A 14611-nucleotide genomic window follows, 5' to 3' on the forward strand; every position below is an offset into this window, starting at 1 on the left:
TGACCTCTAGAGCGACAGGAACCTGGAGTCTACGCGTGGGAGTGGATGCAGGCAGAGCTGTGAGATAGGCAGAGACAAGAGCAAGAGCTGTGGCAGAGGAATAACCCCTTCTAACCTTGAAGGGAACGCAGTATGGGAAGGGATTTTCAAGAAGCTACTCCAGAAGCAAGATGAAAACAAAAACCAAATTAGAAATCCTAGGGAATGCTAGACTAGCTTTTGCAGAAAAACTATACAATTGAATTTATAGCTATGGAACCAATGAGAGGCTATGAGTATGTGAAAAAAAACTGACAAATGTATTTATCTCTTCCTCAGGGCAGAGCAAGACCTCAAATAAAATGCTGTATAGTTTTCAACAAGGTACAAAGATAATGCATTCAGTAAAAGTTGAAAGTGAAATAATAAAATGGCTACAAGGCCACAAACTAGGTATCAGAAAGAAAATATAATGAAAATGGAAAGCAAAAGATATCCTTAAGGATGGTTGTGAATTTTCTCCTGGGCTCCAAAGCTGCTTGCTGTCTATGAAGATCCTATTCTCCCTTGCAAAACCTCTCAAGCTTTCACTGTCTATAGAGACTTCCTGCTTAGGAAATCTGGCCTTTCTCTTGCCAGCAGCTCAGAAATGTCTTCCTGACGGTGACTGTCTGTACTCCTCTGGGTTCTATTCATAGAATGCTCATATATTTTTGTTTGTTGCTGGTACAAACTGGCAGAAAAGAAACTCAGGGAATGCAACAATAAGTTAAAACTTTCTGTCTACTTGTCCTGCAGTTATGCTAAAAAAAAAAGTGCAACACATAGTTGGGATAAGAAGGAAAAGTACACAAAAATGAGTATTAATGTTGGGGTGTTGAAAGGGGATAGGTGATTTGAATTCTCACTGATTTAAAAAGAGAAGTATACTTAAAAGATAATAAGAGTAGAAGAAATGAGGAAGAGAAAGGATGTAACAGAGTTAACTAAAGTAATAGACATTGTGAAAGAAAAAAATCTTCAAGCTGCTGCATGTGTATAATAGCCTTCTCTCCTGAGGAACTAAAAAGCAAATGAGACATCTATGGCAGACATAGAGGGTAGGCAGACAACTATGTCTACTATGCTTCCACAATGTGGAAGACTGAGATGGAATTCTGGGCTCCTGGCTTCAGCAGGCACAGCCCAAGCCACTGTGGCAATTTGGGGAGTAAATCAGCAAATGAAAGACCTCTCCTCTCTCCTGTTTCTCTTTCCCTCCTGTCTTCACTTCATCTCTCTTTCCCTCCATCTCTGCTCCCTTTTCCTCTCCTCTGTAACTTTGCCTTTTAAATAAATAAATACAACTTTTGTAAAATTCTCCCCATGTTTGCTATAGGGGCACAGACTTATGGCCATTGACCTTACCAAGCAGGAGAAGGTTAACAAAGGATATAGTAACAATGTACTACACAACAGACTGTCGCACAACAGGCAGACATAAGGACACTGCACAGGATGTCAGAGTCTACATTCCACAGAGGAAGACAAACATCTATCTTCTGCCTCAGTATTCCCACCTCTTCTTTGCTCCTATGTTCTGCAAACTGGATGCAGCTGGCAACAAAAGTGAACACCTCAACTGACTAAATTTATTGGAAATCCACTAGTAAACCTATATGTCAAAAATAGAATGAATCATAATTATTAAAGCATCTGAGATTCACAGTAAGTTAGTTGGGTCACATTAGGATTGGATCATCATTAACAAATATTTATTGCCATATCAATATTGTAAAAAATACCATACAAATTGTGTCATAATCTAGACAGAAATTAAGCCAAGTACAATGGATAAGCCCATGCAAGATAACTTATAGATGAGAAATAGTGACACAAAGAATATAGAAAATTAAAATATTTCTGAAAAATGACTTTCAATGCTGATTCATGGAGAAACATCAGAAAAAGTCATCTAGGTCTTAAATTATGAGAACAGTTTGCATAAACAAAGAGTAAAGCAGAAGAATATTTTATATGGAGAAATTCAGTACATAACTTGAAAACCAAGGAATTCCTAAGACATATTCAAAGGAAGATAAGTATATGAATTTAAGTAAAGTACAATAACAGAGGGAACACCACGAAGTAACAGACAAAAAAGGTTTCCATTGAACTTTGCAAATTACTAACAGCAAAGACAAAGCTGAAAAAGCATGAAACATGATAGATAAATCTAGTTGTGACTTTAGAGACTGAAAACTATGACATTAATGGCAGCAGTAGGGACTCTATTGCCATAATAGTTTGAGATAAAATGAACTGTGAATTGATAACATGATATCCTAAGGAAAACGACTAGCGGGTTCCCTACATAGAGAAGCAAAATTAGAAATGTGTCTTCGAGAAATCATTTGAGAATTATAAGTAGATAAACACCTGAATTGAGGCAACTAGAAAAAAATATGCAGGAGCAGTAAATGTCCATTAAAAAAATCCACGGAGTAACAATTTGGGAATTGCAACACTAGTGTTATCTCAACAGCAGCGTGAAAACAAAAATCTGAAACTGAATGACCAACTTTGTCAACTAATATAGATGAATAAAAGATTGCACAAAGACAATTTTCTAACAAGTAGTTTATACTTGACATAGCAATTTGATAGTGTAGTTAGGATAATAGAATGTTTTGAGGGGGTTAAAGAATAAATGTATCTAAAGGGAATGCAGACATTGGCTATGGACCTCTGTGAAAGAAAAACAACGTGAAATTGCTAAATTTGGAGCATAATCCAAGAAAATTATGAGGAAGTGATCACTTTATTTTGTTTCTTCATGTGAAGCAGAGGCAACCAGTGAGGAAAGAGAAAAAAAGATTCAGGAAAATAAGAATGACAATACCAGAAATCTTAGAAAAAATCAAATAAAATCTTTATATGGTTCTTATGTTTCAGGCAAGGAAGGAGAAAGAAGTGAATTTGGACAAGAATTTAGGACATGAGGAATTAGAAGGATGTGTAGAAGAATACACTGTGGTTTCAACAGAAAAATGCAAAGTTTTAAAAAGCCTTCTGTAGTTTCAGTTAGGAAGAGGTCGTAGGAGCACAAGTGAAGCAAGCTGACTGTAAAGATGGTGAGTGGGATTTGAGTTTGCTTTAGAGCTCAGATTGCAGGGCTGTAATATCAGAATAATTATGATATAGAGGAGAGCATTAGATACCATAAGGAAGTTCATCTATACACATTATGTTTCACAATCCTAGGCAAGAAGTTATTTCAATCAAAATGGAAGCATTCCTCTAAGATAGCATTCTAATGACCTATTATCTGCAATACAGGTTTATAAATATTAATATAAAGTGGATAATTCATTTATATTAGTAGGAGCAATAGAGATAAAAATTAAGCCACTGGATGTTCTATTAAGAAATGTCTAAAATACTAAAACGAAAACAGATGTGAGACAGCTGAATAGTACCCTATAACCACTTAAAGATGTATAGCAGCCAGCTCTGTGTACAAACAAAAATTGAAGTGTCAATGAAGTAGTCACAGGATGGTGATAAGAACTTGCATTGTTGTAACATATTGATTACTCAATACCATGTCAATTATCTCCATAATGCTGTAAATTGTTGTTGATGTTGGGCTGGGGCTTCTAATTGATCAGGATGATATTCTGCCAGCTCTACCTTCAGACCAGAGATGGTCTCCCCAAGAAACCGTTGAATTTATCAGGACAATAAGATGCTGGACTCTATGCCTGATATATGTTTGCAATGAAAGAATCTTGACTTAAATTGAACAAGGTGGAGGAATCCACCATGGGGGTAGGGCACGGGGAGGGGTTGGGGGAATCCCAGAGCCTATGAAACTGTGTCACATAATGCAAAGTAATAAAAAAAAAAGAAATGTTTATATATTATCATTATTTTTACTATTTTGGATATAAGTAACAAAATTGAAGGAAGAGAAGAAGGGGAGAAAGGGAGTATCATGTTCTTAGAATTGTATCTATTGACTCTGTTATTCTTATCACAAATTAAAATAAACTTAATTTTAAAAAAAATCTGTTATGACAATTGTATGAACTGAAAATAGTCATCCTACTTCACAAAGCACAGCGTGGTAGGCTAGCAGCTAAAGTCCTCGCCTTGCACACATCAGGATTCCATATGAGCACCAGTTCTAATCCTGGCAGGACCACTTCCCATCCAGCTCCCTGCTTGTGGCCTGGAAAAGCAGTTGAGGATGGCCCAAAGCCTTGGGACCCTGCACCCACTTGGGAGATCTGCAAGAGGCTCCAGATTCCTGGCTTTGGATCAGCGCAGCTCCAGTCATTGAGGCTGCCTGGGGAGTAAATCAATAGACAGAAATCTTCCTCTCTGTCTCTCCTTTTGTCTGTATATCTGACTTTCCAATCAAAATAAACTAAATCTAAAAAAGAAGCTTATGTGCAATGTTTCAGAGACTGCCAAGGAATACAAACAACCAAATGAAACACTATCTATGCATACTGAACAATTCAAGATAACACCATCAAAACTTCTTAAGAATGAACTATTTCCTATCATGGCTGTCCATACATTAATTATTCTATCACAGAGAATTTATAAGAAAATGCTTACACCTTTATCAGAATTATTAACTCTAATAATTAAATATATTTCCTAATTGTTGGCAAATATTAATTCAGGAAGAAATTCAAATTATATACATTTTAAATGTCATATTTTCCCTAAGAAAGAATAATAAACAACAAAACCTAATAAAAATGCCATTAAAACTGCTTATTTTACAGCCCAGACTGGGACAAGTTACGATCCCTGCCAGTAGATACGCAAGTCAGGTCTTAGGAAGGGCCAGGCTGGGACAGTTCATAACACCCACTGGCAGATGTGTGAACCAGGACAGAATGCAAGACAGGCGGCGTAATGCCACAGCATTAGCCAGATCACATTAGGGCCTGGACTTGGGGCTGGCTGGGCTAGGCTACGTCGCTGCACCCACCAACATGAACTTGAACTGGGGGCAGGCAGGGCCAGGCAGGGCTACATACCCACCAGCAAATGTCAAGTTGGGACAGACCATTCGAGACTGGGCCATAGAACCCACCAGCACATGTAAGACCTGGGGCAGGTGGGTGGATGAGCTTGGTAGGAGAGCTGCAAAGACTTCTTCTGGGCCACTGCTCCTGCTGGTGAGCATGAGAACTGGGATTGCGGGCAGACCAGCCTCGATAGGGCTACAACACCTGTGGGCATACATGCCAGGCTGGGCTAACCAACTGTATCCACTGATGCATGCATGAACCAGAGTAATTGTGGGCTGCTTGAGCTTGCAACATAGGCTGGAAAGTGCTGAACCACATGGAAAATGCAAGATCCAGGATTGGGAGTGGGCCTAGTATGGAAAACTCTAGGCACCTCTCTAATGGACTGAAGGCTCTGATGGGTTGCATTCTCTGATTGATGACCATGAGAACCATGGCTGGGGGTGGACTTGGCTGGAGAGGCGGTAGCACCCACCAGCATAAGTGTGGGCTGGATAGTGGGGTCCGTTGGGCTGAGCTAAGCTACAATGCCCAAACCAAATGGAATGCAGGACAGACCGGACTAGTCTGCTGCACATATGGTCATGTGCAGGAACCAGCACTGGGGGTGAGCTTTGTGAGGGTTATTGGGGGGTACTCCAATTGGGCTGCAGTTTCCATTAGTGTACATGAGGGCCCAGTGTGTGGTGGGCAGGGTTGGGCTGGGTCGCGGCATTCTTCAGTTTATATAAGTGATAGGGCTAGAGACAGAACTGACCCAACAACTGCAATCATCAGTATGTGTGTACACTGATGTGGTTGATGGACCAAACAGGACCCTGTACTGGCTAGTACACACAAAAGTCACATCTGGGGTCACATCTGGTGAGATTTCTTTGGGACTCTCCACAACTGAATCACTGGACTTAGAACTCAAGCACAGAGAGAATCTCAGGATCTGTGGTCTGACCGAGGCGTGAATGTCTTAGAACTGGCCTCTTCAGTTACTAAAAGTGCAGTAGATGGCATGTCCAGATGCACATACGGGGTGTGGCAGCCATTAGGGCCTGCAGAGGATATCTAGTAGCATGGCAGAAGATGGAGGGCAGAAGAAACTGGACAACTCTCCCAGCCAAGCCTAGGCAGCAAGTATCTGGGCCTGTGGAGACTCTAGGGTGGACTGTCCGCCAAAGGACCTTGGAAGGAATTCCTCATCCTTGGATCAAGAAATTCAAAAGCATTTCAGAACTATCAAAACTGCTTAAGCAATATCCTCAGAGCGTGCTCCACATCGGAGACACTGGGATGACGTCAGGTGGCTTTACCCCATCCTCAGGTACTCATATGGTTAGAATACGGGGTGTGGCTTCTTTCCTTATCTCGCCCCTTCCCTCAGATACAGGAAGAAGAGAAAGGAAATTGGAAACAAAATATCTCTTTCACTTCCCCCTGATTCCTCCACCCTTCCCACCCTAATCAGTGGTTCACATGGGCATGCGTCCTTCTCAACTATGTAAACATCATCAAAAATAAATTTTAAAAAATACTTATTTCATTATATATAAATAATTAACACAGTAAATGCTTTAAAAGAAGATATTTGAATATTATAAAAACATGATTAGAGGCTAAACTTGACCACACAATTCTTTTAGAAAATTTTCAGGATCTAAAGGTCAAGACTAAACAGCACATCCTTCAGTAATGCTCAGGAGAATAAAGGGTACTTTCACATCAACTTCATATAGTATCAATTGCTTATTTTCTAATGGACCGTATGATGCATTCCAAAGCCAATTATGAAAATGTTTTACTTGCTTTTTTCATACACACATGCACACACATGTTTGAGAAACAGTTTTCAAACTACATTTTTTTACATTTCACTTTGCTGTACACTATAAAACAGAGGTAGATTTTAAAATAAAAGATTATTTTATTGAAGTAATTCCAGATGCTTCTTTGAGTGGAATTTTAGTGCCTCCTCCATAAGATACAACTTGAAGAAGCTTTTTAAGAACATGGAACTGAGAGTAGAACATTATTAATGACATATTGTATTATAAGGTTTTAGAGTTTCTTGGAAATTTTACATTAGAGTTAGAAAGTGAAAACAATGAGAAGCACAAATCTGGAAGTGTCTTCGAAAGGAAAAGTTCACTTTTATTACTTTGCCGCTTAAATAATGATCTTGTAAAGTAACATGCTTTAGCATGCATACTTAATATACTTCATATATTTTGAAGTCAAATATTTAAATATCCATAATCTATGAATCCTCTACATTTTAAATTCAGCATTGTGAAAGTCCAAAGCACAGGAAATTCTCACCTTATGAAATGCACTGTGACTAAGGAGGGTGGAAGAGCTCTCCTGTTCCTCAGTCAGGGAGAAGGAGGACACATGACTGAATGGTCCAGGGGTAAGGCATTCAGCTGGGGAAAGGGTCTCTGGATGCAGCAGAGACTTAGCAGGAGGGTAGAGTTTAGTCTGATACAAAGGATGGAGTGAGATAGGCTTGTGAGTGACTGTCACATCCTAGGAAGGAGAAAGGCATAAAGAGTATGTTAGTGGACACTCAGGCACACTTGGAATGGGTCTAATTCAGACAGAACTCAGAATGTGTAACTGGTAGTGGGAGTTCCTCCTCAGGAGGAGGTAAGGCAACTTCCTTCACAATGTGTTCTTTGTCTCTTTCCATAATCTCTTTCTGTGCCCAATTTCTTCTCCCTTCTGCATAATAAAACAGGCCCCATAGAGTGTCTGCTACAGAATAGTAAGTTTATTGATGAAAGTATTGAGGAGAGCTGTGTATGGAAGGAGAAAGCCCATTGGAAGAGGAGCAGCTGGGGTTAAACAAGTCATCCCTGGAAAGGTGAGAGATGGTGAGAATTGATTGAAGGATGCCTGTGATTTGGTGCGGAGGGAACTGGGGAACAAAGCAGAGCACACTGCAGAGGATGCTGACACGCAAGCAACGAGGCAGAAGCACCAGGCTCAGTTCACCGCATAGCAAGTTATGGAGAAATCAGCCTGGATAAGGAATAAGGGAAAGGTGAGTCTGGAGAAAAATGAATGAGATGATCTTACAAAAAACCTGGTCCTGCAGCAATTAGAAGAATTCAGGCGTAGAAGGAGATAATGAGGCCTTAAGCAAAGATAGGTCTTTAACAGGGAAAGTAGATAGAGAAGTTAAAGAAGGAGGAACTACTAAATTAGAACAGGAAGGTTGGAAAGAGAACAATTAAACCAAAGAGTGAGAGAGATGGCTTGATACTACACCAAAAAAGTTACAAAAAGAGCTCGCCAAACATGTACAAATCCAAAAAAATCTAAAAAAGGTTTGTGACTCAAACATTTGCCCCAAATACTGATGAGACTCTGCCATTGTGCATATATAGAGAGACATATAACATATATTCTATATATATTATGCATTGTATATTACACAATATGTGTATATGTGTATACTATAAATTATATAGTATATAGTATATAATATATTATATAATATATCAGAAACAATGTTTATGTTACAAGTGTTATTAATATATTAATATCATTAAATATATTTTACACTTAAGTATATAATTGTATTAATATAAAATACTATATATTTCATATTTTACTTTGTGTTATATTAATAATATAGGACATTGTGCATAATATATTACATAATATATAATCTATAATCTGATATATTATTAATCAGCATATTGTGAAATATATCTTATATATTTAAGATATGTTGTTAATTTTAAAATTGCATATTAGCATATTATTTATTTACCAAATATTAATGTTATGTGAATGTTTAAATTATATATTATAATACATAAAAGCATATTTGTGTATTAAAAACTAAAATATTATATGATTTCATCAGTAATTACTTTTGTTATCTAATGGGAAATATGATTTACATGAAGATCAAGTTATGACTACAAGACTAGCTGTATAAACATTTAATAGCATCACTGTTGATACTTGAAGGGGCTCAGTAAAAAGGTGGCCTAAAGTGTCTAGTTCATATTCAGACTTTTTTTTCTCAGAATGGTTCAAGCACCATTCTCTTTATCTACACCTGTGGTGACCCATGGGAAGGTTTTGCCTCAAGAGGAATTTAGTGGGGTCAAGTTGTATACAATTAGGAGAAAAATACTTGGGGAAGGTGGCCAACTCTGCATTTCACTCTTCTAGCTCACTGTAGTCAATTTCCCACTCTGGAGGCTCAGAAAAAGCCCAAACTTTCTGTAGGATTAGGTGATGTCCTCAAATTATCCAAGTACTTGGGCAGGAAGTGATAGCAGCATTTTGCCAGTATGAGGCACGGAAGGGAAGATGTAAGAAATGTGGCCAGGCAAGAGAATCAAGATGGCGGAATAGGGTAAAAACATGTTTAAACAGATAGAAAAACATTTAATCAGGATGAAGCAGAGAGGACATATTTCAGGAAATAGGAAAGGACAGAACAACAGCAGAGGACTACCTGGAGACTGACAGACACAGGAAGGCAGTAGACACAACGGGGTGGTGTTGCAGTGACTGATACTCCAGCAGCATTCAGCTAACGGCAATCTGAACTCCACCAGCAGCCGGAACTCCACCAGCAAACAGGTGGGAAGGGACTTTCACTGGGAGCTTGGGAGGTGAACACAGACAAAGAACTGTCCATCCTGCTGGTCCGTTTGATATGACCAGGAGCAGAGACAGAGCAGCAGATCCCAGATGGACAGTGCGAGAACAGGGTAGATTTCACAGCCCAGTCAGCCCACTAGAGCTGAATTGGGCGCCATTTTGCGTAAGGAGGCAAAGACAAGGGAAAGGACTGAGCATACACTGAGCTGGGAGTGAACTCATTTCTGACTCAGTGAATTGCAGCAATGTGGCATTCTACAGGTTCCATCAAAGACAGGTCTGGGTAGCCCTAAGACCTGACGGCCAGCAGATCAAGACCTCTAGTAGTGGTAAGTCTGGTGCCATTTTGAACACTGTGGCAATAGCTTTAGGACTGCAGAGAACAACAGTGATTTGCGCATGTGCTGAGCTCCCGAGAACTCACTGAGTTCTGTAGATTGCACTGGTCCCACAGGAAAATAATACTGACTGTGGCATCGTACCAGCTAAAATAGGCCCGTGTGGCACCCAGACCTAATGTCCAAAAGGTTCCAGCAAGATCAGTGCCACCAACAACCTAATTATATAGGACACCTGGTGTCTCTCTAATCCTGGGACCTGTTCCAACTGAAAGTGGGATAAAGGTTTCAGAGACAACGGTGCAGCCTCACCACGGTATCACAAGAGGAGGAGAGTGGTGAGCCAGGAGCCGGGGCAATGGAGACCACAGTGGAAATCTGACATAAGAACCCAGACCTGGAACTCGCTGGAGATTGTGGCACAAGTGGCTGCAAGCAAACAGTTGTGTACCAATTGCAATAAGTAAAATCGAACTGTAGACCTGTGGGTCACACAGCTTAGAAACCTGCCCCAATGAGAAGACTCTGCTAACCACAAGTACAATGACCAAGAGCAAAAAAAGAGACAGAGGCACAATGAATATTACTGAAAACTCCTCTGCAAAGGAGCAAAACCCATTGCCAACCTGAGAGTTAACTGAGGAAGACATCGAGAAAATGGGGACACAGAATCCATAAGACTCATTTTAAAGATTCTGATCAACAATGAGAAGCTCATGCAAGAGTTCAAAGAATTTAAGGAAGCAATAAAGCAAATCAAGGCTGATATATCAGAAATTAAGAACACAGTAGAGCAAATTAAAAGTACAATGAAGAGTCTCCAAAATAGAATGAAGCAAGCATAAGAAAGAATCTCAGAATTGGAAGGTATTTCCTGTCACCAGGGGGAAGCAAACAAAAAGCTGGAAGCAGAGCTGGATCAGGCCAAAAAAGGTATTCAAGAATTAAAAGACACTATTAAGAGGCCAAATCTAAGAGTTACGGGAGTCCCAGAAGGTGCAGAAAGATAAGCTGAGTTTGCAAATGTATTTCATGAAATAATAAAGGAAAATTTGCCTAATCTGGAGAAAGAATTGAGAAACAAGATCCAGGAGGGGCACACAACTCCCAACAGGCATGATCAAAAGCGATCTTTTCCAAGACACATGATATTCAAGCTCTCTTCAGTTGAACATAAGGAAAAGATCCTTAAATGTGCACGTGAAAAAAATCAATTGACAGATAAAGGAATGCCAATTAAGCTCAGAGGAGATCTCTCACAGGAAACTACAGGCAAGAAGAGAACGGAGTGACATATTCCAGATTCTAAAAGAAAAAATTGTCAGCCTAGGATAACATATCCAGCAAAGCTATCTTTTGTCTTTGAAAATGAAATAAAATTTTTCCACAGTAAAGAAAAGCTAAAAGATTTTGCCTCTTCCAAACCTGCGCTACATATGATACTTCAAGATGTTCTCTTCACAGAGAAGATGAATAGCACCTACCAAAACCAAAGGCAAATGGGGAGAACATCCCAGTAAAATGACAACAGAAGACTAAACCAATGAACAACCCATTCCTAAAATGACAGGACCAAAGTAACATGCCAGAGTCCAGCTCCAGCTGAGTCCGGAACTCGGGAAGGGTGCGTGGATGAGGTGTGAAGAGAGAAAGAAAGGAGACGGACCACCAGGATTCCTTGATCGTAGTGGAAAAAGTGAGAAAGCTGTCCGCTTTATTTATACAGAAGCAGTACAAAGTTTTTTCTTAGGGGCATATTGACATAGCTTCAGGGGGGCACAATTTACAACTTCTTGAGAAATGATTGAGGAAGGATTCCATATTCCTTGCTTATCTTGGCTTGTCAGTCTTCATCTGCTCTCCTCAGGTCTGGACTATAACCTAGGCGCCTCCTGTGTCAACCAGATCCCTATCTTGTATGAGTTAAAAGGTCTGGGGCCTTGGTCTGTGGGGATCGGGGTTATTGACATTAGTTGGCCATTAGGTCTGTAAGCTCACACAGTTTGCTAAAGCAAGGGTAAAAACGGCGGAAAGAATTGCAGTTAGCAATGAGCTAAGTTACTCTATTTAAGTTTCAACTCTACAATGGATGAGCGAGTGTTTCCAAAGACAATTCTACAAATTGTTTCAGTATTAAACAAGGCATTATCCATTCCAACGTTGCAACCAAGAGTTTCTCAATAGACAACACATCTTATGCAGTAATACACTCCTAATACAATTCTTATTCTACAACTTATCTATCACTAAATGGGAGAAATACATCAAGAGAGAAAAAACATAAAGATCTAAGACAAAAAGTTATAAACATTACATTCCTCTACAACTGCAGGCTCTACAACTTCATAAGTGATCAAACAATAATCAAAAATATATCTTTATGATATTAGTGAAATCATCCTGTATTTCCTCTAGCTAAAAATTTATGAAAACAACTAAAGCAACTACATTTTCTATATTCTAAAGAATAGCAAGGACAGGCTAACCTTTAAGACCACAGTAACTATATTTTTTGCCTTAGCAGGATAGCCTTCAGGGTTACAGTAGCTATATTCTTCATCATAGCAGATTGACCTTTAGGATCACAGTAACAGGATAACTTTTAGGGTCCCTCTTATCAAGCCATTTCCTAGAAAGCATGATAAATATCTGGGCCAGATTTTCTGGCAATGGGTAAACAGCACAGACTTAATTATACTCCTGTGTGTAGTTAAAGGCCCACTCACCAGGACATCCTCAGTAACATTAACTCTTAAGCTCATGTTGGTTGTAAAAGCCATCTCACAGGGGCAGACAATGCCTCAATAGATTACATAGTGGGGTGGTTGAGTGCCCATGCGAAGGGGGGTGAAAACTGCATCAAGGTGGTCAGAGATGAATCCACTTAGCCCTGCTAAGCAGCTGGTAGCTCCCCGGGCCCTGCCAGTCAGGGAGCTGTTCTCTTCACACCTTCGTGTTTTTCACACCTACTGCATGGACCCCATCAGTAACACCCATATATATACTAACCCTGAATGTAAATGGCTTAAGTTCAATCAAACGTCATAGATTAGTAGATTAGTAGACTGGATTTAAAAACAAAACCCATCTGTTTATTGTCTGGAGGAGACACACTTCACCAACAAAGATCAGCGGAAACTATATCGCATGGGTTTTGTTGTTTTCTGTTGGTTTCATCTCTTCAAAACACTTTCTTCTGATTAAATTCATCAATGACTCATAGATCATGCAGTGGCATCATTTTCTTCAAGAAGATTCTTGGTTTCCATTCCTTCAGCTACACGTTAGTCATTTAATAGCATGTTATTTAACTTCATGGTGTTGTTAATTTCTTTTTTCTCCCTGTTGTTGATTTTATTTGTGGCTCTCCATTTAAGGGGATGTATAGTAGCTGTGTAATGAAGACTGTCATATCTAGTAACATGTCATTTAACTTCATGGCATTGTAAATTTCTATTTTCTTTCTATTGTTGATTTTGTATTATGGCTTTTCATTTGAGGGGATGTACAGTAGCTGTGAAATGGAGACTAACATGCAGATGTGAAGATGCAATGTAGTATGCATTTCTGCTTCCAGACAAAGATGGACTCCCAATGAAACTGTTTACTGTATCTTGACATTAGGATTCTGGACTCTCTGCCATTGTCCATGCCTGCAATGATGGACATATGACTGTGTATGAAGAACTATATGTTACTAATGATATAGAGGAACTAGGTGGGGGGGAGGGAATTGGGAAGGGGATAAGGGAATATGGAACTGTATCATAAAATGATAATAATAATAAAAATAAAATGTAAAAAAAAGTTTAAAAAAAGTAATTGGGCAGGCTTCTACAACTCCCACCCAGCTGAACAGAGTTCAATGTGAAAGGATGCTCACTGTGGATGTCACATGTGGTACCTGGCTAAGCCCTGCTAGCTGTCTTCTGTTATCATAAAGGCCTTTTTCCTTATATCCTGGAAGTTTTCTTTGCCCATTCTCTCTCATGTGTTCACCTTCCTGTGTTCAGTACCCTGCGTTACTGTTTTCCGGGATTCCTCTCACACTGACAGGGTCTGAAGAGTGCCTCCCAAGAAAATGGAGCATTAAAAGTAAATTTCTGATAATTCATTCACTGGAAGATCACTGTGCCCTGTGATTATATTAAAATAGTTAGGTGATCATGATAAGTTGGAAATAATCTCTTTCAGAACTGTGAACATACTGTTACACTGGCTTCTGTGCAGTGTGGTTTAGAAACCCAACAATTCATTCTGATCACCTGTATGGGACCCTGACACTTTACTCTCTCTCTCTCTCTCCCTGCAAAGACACAAGATGAGTTTGCTTTTAGTAATCATGAAATTCCCCCGCCCCCATAAAAACGTGTTTTGGACAGACTGTATTCATCTACTATGGGAGAAATTTGTTGATGCCCTATAATCTAGGAAACTGACCTGTTGTCTTGGAAAATCGTCTCAAATTGTTCATTTCTTTTCTCTTCCTACATGCTGGGTATTCTTGAGATAATCCTCTTATTCTCATTTCTTTGCCTTTTGCTTATCTTCCAACAACATTGACCTGACAAAGGATATTCCCAGGACTTAAGACTTTCTGTGTTAAGGCAAATTAGAATGAGATGGCTACCCACCTTCCACCTT

The 14611-nt window shown here is 39.4% G+C and overlaps 1 protein-coding gene across 1 annotated transcript in view; it reads right to left on the minus strand.

Moving 5' to 3' along the window:
- Positions 1–14611, minus strand: part of MLIP (muscular LMNA interacting protein) — a 260649-nt gene that overhangs the window by 35519 nt on the left and 210519 nt on the right. Inside the window, exon 12 of the mRNA XM_058662063.1 lies at positions 7323–7529. Within this exon, the coding sequence (XP_058518046.1) occupies positions 7323–7529 (207 nt within the window). The remainder of the gene's footprint in view (positions 1–7322; positions 7530–14611) is intronic.

The sequence above is a fragment of the Ochotona princeps genome, chromosome 1 (assembly GCF_030435755.1).
Source record: "Ochotona princeps isolate mOchPri1 chromosome 1, mOchPri1.hap1, whole genome shotgun sequence".
NCBI classification, from domain to species: Eukaryota; Metazoa; Chordata; class Mammalia; order Lagomorpha; family Ochotonidae; genus Ochotona; species Ochotona princeps.